Consider the following 12410-nt stretch of genomic DNA (forward strand, 5'->3'; position numbering starts at 1 on the left):
AAGCTTGATAAGCTGCTGTTAGAATTGATTTAATATTACTTTCTACACCAGGATCCTTTTCTACGCAGCTGACGGCTGGTAACTGTGCAGGGGCGGATCTAGCAAAGTTTAGCCAGGGGGGCCGATAGGGCATGAACAGGGAAAAGGGGGCACAAAGACATACTTTTCTTTCTTATTCTCATTTAAAATGTATAGCTTTTAATAAATAATTATCTGAATCTTACACCCAAAGTTTTAATCTGATGTAAAATGTATGGAAGTCCATTACTGTATATAGTAACTGTTAAGTCTAATATACCCTAGTAAGCTATCCGATTGTTCAGTCTGACGTCACTAGCCGTGTCTGGGTCTAAACTCCGCTGCAGGTCCATATATCAAACGATCACTATGGCATTACTGAGAGTTGAAAAACTGTCTAAAGTCTTTCATCTTTAATAAAATGATCAGCGTTCTGCTCTACCAGGTGTAACAATTGAGTTTAACATCCAGGCAGCCATGAAAACGGAATTTATGACATTTAACGGAGTTAGAAGTTAGCAGGGAGTTAGCTCGCTAGCTTCTATCTAAATACAATATAGCATGTCCTGACTGCGGGGTTTTGGAAACAAATTAAAACGTACAGCTCTGTTATCACTTCCAGCATAAATGAAGACAGAAAACTAAACAGCAGTGACGTTTGTAGGGTTACTGAAGTTGGGCTAGCTGGTATATAATGATGTGCTACGTGACCGCTAGCGACACAGCTATGTTAGCTTAATATAAACAAGCTAACTTTTTTTCCCACTCGATAAAAGTTAACGTGAGTGTTGTCGGTGGTCAGGAACAAATGTAATCGCATGGCAGGATGCTGTAAAAGGACCAAACTTCAGCCAGGAGAACAACTGAGATCCATCCACATATGAGGTTAGTCATTCATATACTGCTGCATGGGCTGGGCTGTAGTTACATCCTAAGGTTTTAAAAACTGAGCTTAAATAAATGATTAGTGGTAATAAAAGCCGAGGGAGGTCAACAGTGATCACTGACTGTTTTAGGAGCTTTTTGAGATCAAATAGAAGAAAATACATAACATTAAACATGTTAACAACACAAAAGCCATATTAAACGCAGACTACTTTAGACCCGGAAGTAGGATTCGTCGCGTCATCACTGAACAACCGGATAGTATTTTTCCCTTTGGGAAGATACCATCTGTGCAGTCTGCAAATCTGTTGAAGAAAGATGTTGAATCTATTTAATTATTCTTGAAAAATAATTTATTTCTGTGCATTTTTTTTTTTCACACTGCGTCAGATTAAAGTTGATTACGTCAATTAAGCATCATTTTGCTGGGCGTTTGCAACCCTATTAGTTAGATTGCTTAATATTTCTGCTAAGTACTCTTTAAAATACCAGAATAGGGATGATGGTGTAGGTTTAAGTTTATTAGATTGATCAGTTTTGCTGAACTATGAAATATTTTGGGTGCAGTGTATTTTTTTTTTTACATACAGGTATAACAGAATAGCTTTAGTGTTGTTGTTTATTTAAACTTGAGTATGAACTTATACAAAATGCAGCAAGATATTAAAAAAACATTTTTATTGATTAAAAAAAACACTATATCGGATTCATATCGGTATCGGCAGATATCCAAATTTATGATATCGGTATCGGACATAAAAAAGTGGTATCGTGCCATCTCTAGTTTTTACTAAAATATGGAATTTTAAGTATTTATTTTCTGTCATCGGCAGCAACATAGCCAAGCGCTTAGTTTGTGGAGAACAGAGAGCTGTGTTTCAATCACTATGAGGCCCAATGTGCAGACAAAATACAAGAACCTGACTGTTTGCAAGCGGGAACCACACAGCACACAATGCAACGGACGCTTACGTCGCCTTCTGCGGGTGGTGGGCCTACAGGTATGTGGGCCCATGTCCCTTTTCGGGTTGTGCCCGACCGGGCCCTACAGACTATGGACCAGCCACCAGTAGCTTACCCTCAGGCACCCTCCCTGGGCCTGGCTTGAGGGCGGGGGCCCTAGTAAGCCTATCCCAGGCAAAGTAAACTGTTCCCTGGATCTTCTGCTCTTAGGGGTTTTTGAATCATTCAATTTGCCATGGGAGACACTACCAGGGGGCAAAAACATTTCACATTTTCCAATGCCTAACTAACGTCTACTCTTACCAGTAAAAGTTTATAACGACACAAAATGAATACTGAGCAGACTGAGTTTATCTTATTGCCCCGGACCTCATAATTCGTGTAAATTAAATGCTCATCCCTGGTATACCCCAGCTGAGGTAATGGTATCTGACCTTCTGATGATGTAACTGGAGGTGTTCTAACCCTAAACCCACTCCACCCCCCATTTCCACAACCGACCAAATTGATAACAGACAAGAAAATGATAATATATGCTAAAACAACACACACCCGACTCCCTTGCTATTGCAGAAAAGACAGGCTGCAGTCTGAACACGTTCACTCACCGTTCTCAACTTTAGTTTTAGGATGAGGACCACTGAAGGCCAAAAACTTTCCTGGTACAATCCAGTTCAGATCTCCATTCTCCACGCGCTACCAACAAAAAACAACAACAACAAAAAACCTTTAGAAGATGTAGTCAAAATTCCATTAAGAGTAAAAGCAAGCACACACATCAGATTAACAAAGCTAATTACAAGACTATCAATTATTTAGATCATGAATGAATGCTTGCAGTTCTACGCAAGAAATGATGATGAAAATCCTGAATATTTGTCAGTTAAATTTTAACTAATAATGCCCTGAGAGCTGTACTTAATCAAATTAAGAAAATTACAAATACGAGTGGTAGATGCTGTTTATGTAAACAAGGGGAACTTCCTGTATATTTATGTGTATTTCCATCAATATTTGATATAGATAAGAAGCGACAGGGGTCTAAGATGTACCTGTGTGCCAAGCTTGCTTGCTCAACTCATGATTTTGCGCATTATAGTAAGATTCTTTCCATTCTGCAAGGAGTGCTTTTGTCTACATAATGTGAGAATAGTAAACATCCTTTTAGTCTGCAAAACAAACACGCTGAATTTTGTATTAATTTTGTGCTGACTTTCTTTAAAACAAATCTTAATTCATTACAAATGTAGACAGAACTCAGTTGGAGTGACTCTCTTCGTGTTTTGCTTTGATGTCTAAAGTTATATGACTGTCAACCAGGCTCAGATTGGTTTTTTGTCTTTCTAAACCTTTCCCTTCTAACTGAATTTTAAAGACTGACTTGATGAAGTAAACACTGGCAGCGGCTGGCAACTAATGATGCGAGTATTCATACCTCATAGTGTTCGTACTCGTCTACATCAAAGGTTTCGAAGTTGAAGAAGCCATGCTGCACAGCCTGAAACACAGAATGATTGACTCTGTAAACAACTGAACAAAACTGAGGGCAGAAAGATCGGCAACAAAGCTGCAAGATGGCTGCAGTAATGGTCTAGCAGAGCAATAAAATATAAAGATATAAAAGATATAACAAAAATGTTAAAAATGTAGAACTCAGTACATTACAAGAGTAATTTGATCTATGTAAATGTAACGTGTGTAAACTGTACTATAGACACTAAAAGAAACAGAAAATGTAATAATGCCCACAGAAAAAAGGTAGTGTGGAACATCTACTGTGGAAAAAAAAAATGTCATTAATCCAATAAACTAAGATTTTAAATTCAAGTACTCAGCAGATGGCACATTGACCTCACCTTCCTGATGCCCTGCAAGCAGTCCAACACAGTCAGGTTGAAGGTACAATTCCCAAAAGAAGCATCCCTGCAGAGATACATATTGTGAAGACACCATACATTCATATAAATGGCCTCCTTGACTGCCCGCCCAAACCAACGTTCCTCCCACCACCACATCCTAGTCATTGAGAGAGCGTCCACTGGCCTGAAGGTGTGTATAGACTGCGTAGTCCTGACTTGATGAGTTAGCTTTTATCTGCTGCGCTTCGCCAGAGGTTGTTTGGTTTCCCCGATGTATAAATCATGGCAATCCTCCTGGCACTTCACAGCGTACACTATATTACTCTGTGTTGGGAGACCCGATCCTTGGGGTGTACCAATTTTTGGCGCAGCATGTTTTGGGGTTTAAAAGACACAGAGACGCTGTGTTTAGAGAAACTGTATCTTAACTGTTCCGAGTCCTGACACATAAGGGATCGCTCCAGGTTTTCGCTTATGCAACAGTTTTCCTTCTTTTATTGATATGTACACCATCCAAGTTTTAGGTGACCATGTCCATGTGGGTATTCCAAGAAGTAGGTTTGGCTATCAACTCTGAGTTTGTTAACCCTGAGATGAGGGACACTCTGGTTTTCTGTTCCAGAAAGAGCATCAACTTCAATCCTGAATCAGTTACCAGGGTAACACACACCTGGGGCCCGTTCTTCGTACGTCGCTTACTACATCCAAGATCAAATGACACATCCAAGACCAAATCATCGCGCTAACCGTGAGCTCGCTAATCCGGTTCTCCGAACACACCTGTTGTTGACGATTAGTACAGCTGGATGAAGTAATGTGAGATCACTGGGTGTCGTAAAAGGAGCTACGCATCGATAGTAGAAACATTGATCGGCAACCCTCTGATTGGTCGGCGAAAATGTCGAAGGGGCGTGCTCGGTATTTTCCGGCAGCAGAGCAAGAACTCTTGAGTGAGGGATTTCAGGAGTTTCAGAGTTTAATTAAAACGCAAGGGAACACTGCAAAGGCTGCAAAAGCAAGGAGAGAGGGCTGGCAGAAAGTTGCTGACAAATCAAACTCGTAGGTAATTTAATAATAATAATAATAATGGATTGGATTTATATAGCGCTTTCCAAGGCACCCAAAGCGCTTTACGATACCACTATTCATTCACTCCCACATTCACACACTGGTGGAGGCAGCTACGGTTGTAGCCAGGCTGCCATATCGCGCCATCGGCCCCTCTGGCCAACACCAGTAGGCGGTAGGGTAGATCTATCATATGACACTATATTGTCCAATATCATATGGCATTATATTATATTATAATATGTTATATTATATCCCCTTTCACATTAGAGCCAGAACAGGACCCACAAGAACATGGGAACAAGTAAAAGTGGAATACAGGAGTATTCTACAGAATGGTAATATTTATCTCTTAGATTGCTTTGCGTCTCTTGGCAAGGTAATACTGGCCTGAAATAATCTGTTAGTTTGTTCATAACAGCAACCAAGAAAAGGGCAGAGGAAAAAAAGACAGGTGGTGGTCCTGCACCCCCTCGTCAACAAGTTGGTTAAGTAAATAATACCCTCACGGGAAAATCGATATCTCTCAATGAGCACACTGTCGCGCTGAGCTAAAGGATCCTGTCTATCCCGCAATATACGCTGAATTCTGAGGACTCTCCTTATCAATCTCGCACCTTCCGCAATGGGTTGGTCGCGTAAACGGACAGGACATGGCTGCGACAGGCTTCCCAAATCCACCTTCGCTTTTATAGCCGTGGTCTCTCATCTTGATTACACGAAGTAATTTACAATTACTACTCTGAAATATGAATTACATCTGTAATAATCACATACATGTAATAGAATGTTAATAGTTCATTTCCCTTTTTTAGGAAATGACCTGCATGTATCTGTGTGACATCAATAAAAGGATCAAGTGCTGCATTATCTTTAGTTACATTGATGTTATTTATTTATGGTGAAACAGTGGTAAAATATCGCTGTTGCTTTCGTATAAATGAAGCGGACATACCTGCGTGGCCGCGATCTAATCCTGTTTACATAAAGTAAGCCTGCTCCCGAGCAGGTTTACGCTTACGGCTCTGTTGCTATGACAGCAAGTCCCGGATGAGCTTCGGGGAACCGAACGATCCAGGATCACGCGAAATCGTCAACAATCTAATCCAGCTAACTTACTTAGCGCGGTACGAAGAACAGGCCCCTGGTGTGGCAAAAACAGACATGTCATTTTTATTTTAAACATTCTTCTTATTTCTGTTCAGACCCAGACACCCAAGCTGCACCTCCAACAGATGGCCTCAGTCTTTAGGAGTAGTGTTTGCTGCAGCTGCTTCAGGGGTCTGAATCCTTTATAGCTACAACTTAATGGAGCTGTGATCAGACACTGAACGTTTCACTACTAACCCTCCCTGGAAAGGTGGGCCCTACCCATCATGTTTAATCCATTAGCAGCCAGGTGAGACCTCAAAGCTTCTCATGAGGCCACCAGAAAAACAGAGTCCTCCTCCGTTCAACAGCACGCTCAGCTGTTATGTAACAATTCAGTGAGTGACAACAAGAAGTCCTTTATTGTAAGCACGCACTCTTACACAGAGCTCATCTGCTCTGGGTCGGTCTCTCAGTGACTGTTAGCTGTGGTATACAAACTGCTAACACGCTTCACTTAAACGATAGCTGCATCCCTAAACTTATTTTAGTAAGAATGAATTTTGTTTTATTAATGACAAATGTTAAATATTCAGAGGAAAACCACAGGTCTTTTAGAATAAAAGATAAAATAAGATTCTCACTCACACACACACACACACACACACACACACACACACACACACACTCTAAGCTAAGGACTAAAAATGTACCTTACTCTGTGTTCTTGGAAAGCTTTTCGACATCAATAGGAGGACATTTTTGTGCTGCTGAAAACACATTATGGTGGTGTCGCCATTAATTGTTAAAAATAATAATTTGGTGTTGAAGTTTTTTTTTTTAGTTTTGATTGGCTTAGCGTTAGTAGACATGTTTGTTGACATGACCATAATAGAGTGATAAAAATTAGATTTGGGGGATTTTGGGCAAACGCTACCTTTCTACTTTTGGATATTCAACATTGTAACCGTACAGCTTTGGTTTAATGCCACAAAATAAGATAATCCCATCAAAATAAAGAAATTTGCATCTCAATACTGATACCAGAGAAGTCCTCTGAAAATATTTTATTTTATTAAACTTCCACAGAGATAATAATGCATTCAAATTATTAGAAACAAATAGTGCTACAGTAGAAAGCAAAAGTGTATAACCAACATATGCTTTCTACTAGCCAAGAGCATTGTAAGGTAGGGGCGGCTAGGTCGCCAGCCTGAAGACAGATCTGTTGTTGTTGTTTGCTTCACAACATTTAACTCAGCTCATAAGAACACTAAATACTATTATTTTTCAGACAAGTCACCATTTAATTTTGGAAATGCAGCACACAAATGGAATAAAAAAAGAATTCTTATTTTGAATCAACCTTGTCATTTGTTGTTTTTTTTGTTTTTTGTTTTAATCTCCAACTTGAACTGCAAGTTATGGATCTTCAACAGTGCTGGTACAGATGTCTAGTATGGTAAATGTACTTGCTGCAGTAATACTACTGTTGAGAGACTCACCTGAAAGGCAGGTAAGCAGCATTTGAGCCTGAGATCAAAGCTCTGTAGGCTTCTTCTGGGGTCTTCTTCAAGTAAATCACCTGAGGACAGATATTAATAGAGAATGCATTTAAAAAATGCTGAATGTTTTTAAGAAGCTAAAAATTGATACCAAAACATAGTTTTGTACAACTTTGGCTATAAAACGGATCAGAATGATGACGGAAGAAGCTGAAGATTTAACAATTGTTTAAGGGTTTATTTCAATGTAGTGACAAGATAACGTGCACAGAAATCACAGACTGATTAAATGAGGCGACAGGAACTGAAATGTGGAGAATCCAGCAGCACTGCTCACTGAGTCATGAGAGAGTCTCATCCATGAAAATCAAAACCACCTTTTTTGAAACCTGGAAATTTACGGAGCCCCCCAGGGGACATGGGAGAAAAAAAAAATTAGGGAGGAAAAAAAAAAAATTAGGGAGAAAAAAAAAAAATTAAGACGGACTTTTGCGAGCGCTCGCAAAAAGTATTGCGAGCGCTCGCAAAAAGTATTGCGAGCGCTCGCAAAAAGTATTGCGAGCTCTCGCAATAAGTATTGCGAGCGCTCGCAAAAAGTATTGCGAGATCTCGCAATAGTATTGCGAGATCTCGCAATAAGTATTGCGAGCGCTCGCAAAAGTATTGCGAGATCTCGCAATAAGTATTGCGAGCGCTCGCAAAAGTATTGCGAGATCTCGCAAAAGTTTTAGCCGCATTCTTCGGAGGCCGCCAGCTCGAAGCCGACCGGGAGGTCGAGGCACGATGTGCCGGGAAAGCAGTGTTCCTCCCGGCTGTAGTAGGTCTCGACTTCCCGTTAGCTTCGAGCTAGTGGCCGCCAGCTCGAAGCCGACCGGGAGGTCGAGGCACGATGTGCCGGGAAAGCGGTGTTCCTCCCGGCTGTAGTAGGTCTCGACCGCCCGTTAGCTTCGAGCTAGTGGGTGTCAGATCTCCAAAAACGTCGGAGCTCTTTTGCAAATATGTGATGTCTTGTAAACCGAGCAGGTATCTGACGTTTACACAACTACATTCACGCCTCAAAATATCTTAAAAGTGTATTTTGTGACCCAGAAAGAGTAATATTACAACTAAGTAGCTGCCGCCATTGTTGGAGTTTTGCGAGCGCTCGCAATACTTTTGCGAGCGCTCGCAATACTTTTGCGAGATCTCGCAAAAGTCCGTCTTAATTTTTTTTTTTCTCCCTAATTTTTTTTTTTTCCTCCATAATTTTTTTTTCTCCCATGTCCCCTGGGGGGCTCCGTAGGAAATGACGGAAATGACTACCAAAAAAAAAAAAAAAAAAAAAAAAATGCAGTAATCCACGAGTCTAACGAACACACCGTTGTGTTTAGCGCTGTCTGCTGCTGTTTTGGGAGATCCCCCCAAAATTACCTCTGACAAGAAAGCCTCATTTCTGCTCTTTAATACAGAAGAATTTTAAACTTTTACAAATGATGCCAAATTGCAAAACACTTAGCTCAGTCTGTAATAAAACCTCTGTAACTTTGCTCTGCTTCACTTAAGCAGCATCAGGTAATGTTCATATGCAGATTCATGGTTTTCTTCCATTTTTCATCTACTGCAGAATGTTTTTAAGGTGGTTATCGGCTATAAAAAGCCAGGCCAGGAAAATCTGCTTCATGTTTTTTCTGCATTTTATCTTCAGTTACTTTGACACAAAGGCATCTGCTGTGATGCTTATACCTCTGAAGTCTCACAAGTGTCAGCTTTGTTTTTAATATGGATATGTACTGATAAATGATCAGAATTATAATATTTCTGACTGAGTCAATATTGAATCAAATCGAGACCTTGTGAATCAGAATCAAATTGATTATAGAAATCAGTGGCAATACCCAGCCCCATTGCTGATGGACAGAAGCATGTGCGCAGTTGATATCCATTAGTGATATCCATTACAGAACAGTCATAATGAACACTTTGAAGATTATTGCTGAGTTTTTGTAGATTACATTTTTTTCCCCCATTTAACAACATCACTGCTGAGTATTTGGTAGTCTAAGGAGCTTGGAAAGTATTTGGTACACTTTGTCCTCTTTAGTGTTATGCACTTCTGGAAGTAAATTAAGTCAACTTAAATGCCTTAAGCTGAATTACACCTTACATAGTTTGAGATCAAGTGCACCTATTAATGGGCCTGCCCTTCCATTGTGTGCGTGTGTGTGTGCCGATGATGTCACACAACTGACAAATTAGTTCAAAACACTGCAAAGATGATCAAAAACAAAACACATGTCACTTGTTCTTCTTTCCTTAACTTTTTGTTTGTTAGCTTCACCTCTCCTATGAAAAGCTCTGATTTATACACAAAGATGGATAAGAAGCAGAGATGTACTCACAGCATAGCCACCAATCAGCACAGCCGCGTTGGATCTCTTCCTTTGATCGAAGCTGGTGTAATGAACAATTCGCTTCCTGGTCAGTGTGAATGACTGCCAACAACAAGAAAGAACCCACGGTTAAACAAAGTGGACATGAAACACTAAATGCATAAAGACTAATTTACACCATGGAGCCCTGCTCTCAAAAACTGACATATATGTAACTGTAGCTGGAATTAAGAAATAAGTGCTTAAAGGGGATAAGCTGGAGGAGGTGGCTGGGGAGAGGGAGGTCTGGGCCTCTTTGCTTAGGCTGCTGCCCCCGCGACCCGGCCTCGGATAAAGCGGATGAAGATGGATGGATGGATGGTGCTTAAAGTTGAGTTTTAAAAACATGTCTAGTGCCATCTTCTGTTAATACCAAACATTAAGTCATCAGGTCAGTTAGTTGGTTGCAGTCAGACTTACATGGGTTTATGTTAGAAAAGTAGTAACAGAACCAAAAACTCATGGGTCACTTTTGTGCTGCACCCGGCTGTAAAAATGAGTTTTGTTATAACTGAGGATATACTGTCTACTTTCACTCTTGCTCTTTAAGCAGTAAGTGCTTCTTCATTGATTGGGTAGCTGCACCGAAATGGTAAAATCCATCTGTTAGCCATAATGTTTAGTTTTGTAAAGCACCTTAAAAATGAGGACCGTTTTGTTTTTGCTTGCACGTCTGTCGGGTAAGTCCTGGAAAAGTTTGAGGCTGCAGTGCACAAGTGAAGGCAGCAGAAGATGTGCTGCCTGGTGTGGGATGAACACGTAGCACAGATCAGTGTTTATATGGGCGTTTTGAGAATGAACATAGGCTGTGGATCCAGATCGTCCAGTCAGCTGGACGTCATGACAAATGACAAGAAGAATGTAATCACTGTGGCAACGTGCAAACAAAAAACAGAGGTTTGAAGTCAGAAGGAGGAGTGGAAATAAGATGACACAATCTCACAGCAGGTTCACTCACTGCCACAGAGTGAACCTGCTGTGAGATTGTGTCATCCTGCATCTGTCCTTTTGCATTCTGGGCATTCCTGCACAGGGTGAGGCAGCAGTAGAAACTCACCTTGAGCTTCTTGTTGAGCTTGCAGCAGTATCGGTACAACATGGCCAGGTTCAGAGGCCCAAAGTCTGCGTAGAAGCTGCAGACACAAAGGACATAGAATATACAGTCAGTCAGACTCCTGCTGGCTGAAAAGGAAAGTGATACAGAGAGTGAAAGTCTCCATTTAAATTCCTGAAGTACGGTATTTCTCCTGTAAAGGGGTCACGCTTCAACATTTTAACTGTCCAAGCAGGACTAACTTCTTTTAATGTTCAGTCAGGCCTCTAAAATTTCCAGTCATCTGCATCCAGAAAAGCACTCAGTTGCTTTTATCCCTTTTACTTCATTAAAAAAAAAAAAAAAGTAAATAAATAAATATTACACTGTTGAATGCATCTCACCTCTTTCACCTACTATGTGTGTGCCAGGTTACACATGCACAGCTCAAATCCTTGGTACACTCTTCAAATACAACATTAAACACACTCGTTGACAAAGCTGGTTACAAATGCCTGGCTTTGCAAGTTGTATATAAAACACACATAGTCAGAATGCAGTGCAGCAGGTGTGATATACTTACTTTTCATACACAAACTCGTCATCAGTGCAGAAGTAGTGTGTGTTGGCTGTGCTTTTGGGTTTACTGCGTAACGTGGCGAAATACAGGCGCTCTGTTAGAGACAGATATGAAAGGCAGTTAGATTTGCTGATTGTGGAAATCACTGCCTTTCCATTGTATACCACAACTTGCTGATAAGTTTTGAACCTTCAACGCTTACCAAAAAACACACAGGTCAACTATGGGCATTCTGCTTCTTCTACTTTTATGTTGTGCTGTTCCTGTATGTCTACAACTCTGAAATGAGGGTTTAGGAAGCTCGTCTCTATGTAAAGAGCTTAGCTTTATTTTTATTTTTTTAAACCCACAAGAACATTGTAGTGCAACACAGTCTGGACTGATTATTGCTACAGTTTGATCTTCTGGAATTCTGAATTTAACTTCAGAGATTACGAAAGCCTAATAAAGGCAGCAGGAAAAGGAAAAAAAATGGGGCAGAGTGAGCAACATTTTAGGTCCAAACATCTCATTCATTTCTGAAATCCAAACCTTAGTGATGAAGCATATTTTTCACCCTCTCATCCTTGTTTATACACTAGTATGAGACACAGACACACACTCAAAAGATGGCATTGGTTTTATTGCTTTGTTTTCACCAGCTCTTTCGCTCTGCTTATCAGCTCTGAGTGATGCACTGAGTTATTTAGTTACACACAGTAAGCTTACAATGGATTTCAGTTTAATTCATAGCAAAACTGATCAGTGTTACTGGAGAGGGAATACAGTGTAGAACTCAGTGTAGAAAAACGTTTTTATGCAATGCCTGCCTCTCCACAGTGACCTTTCTGTGTGCACGATGAATCTACTGGTATACGACAAACGACAAGCTGTCATCTCTGTTTAAAACACGGAGTTGGCAGCCCTGGGGACTCCAAACAGTGCAGAGGATAAGGAACTAATCCAAGGCTAATTCTACAGAATGCTGCTGCTAGGTGTACAGCACTGTTACCCTCTTTAGAA

General features: G+C 40.5%; 1 protein-coding gene across 1 annotated transcript in view; it reads right to left on the reverse strand.

Moving 5' to 3' along the window:
• cdc14ab (cell division cycle 14Ab) overlaps positions 1–12410 on the reverse strand; it is a 28496-nt gene that overhangs the window by 15640 nt on the left and 446 nt on the right. The window contains exons 2-8 of the mRNA XM_085375503.1: positions 11412–11502; positions 10853–10928; positions 9766–9858; positions 7388–7467; positions 3723–3789; positions 3302–3364; positions 2475–2562 (exon numbers count right to left, since the gene is read on the reverse strand). Coding sequence (XP_085231629.1) covers positions 2475–2562; positions 3302–3364; positions 3723–3789; positions 7388–7467; positions 9766–9858; positions 10853–10928; positions 11412–11502 — 558 coding nt within the window. The remainder of the gene's footprint in view (positions 1–2474; positions 2563–3301; positions 3365–3722; positions 3790–7387; positions 7468–9765; positions 9859–10852; positions 10929–11411; positions 11503–12410) is intronic.

The sequence above is a fragment of the Diplotaxodon limnothrissa genome, linkage group LG17 (assembly GCF_057381915.1).
Source record: "Diplotaxodon limnothrissa isolate DT_005_m linkage group LG17, D_limnothrissa_male_GT1.1, whole genome shotgun sequence".
In the NCBI taxonomy this organism is placed as follows: domain Eukaryota; kingdom Metazoa; phylum Chordata; class Actinopteri; order Cichliformes; family Cichlidae; genus Diplotaxodon; species Diplotaxodon limnothrissa.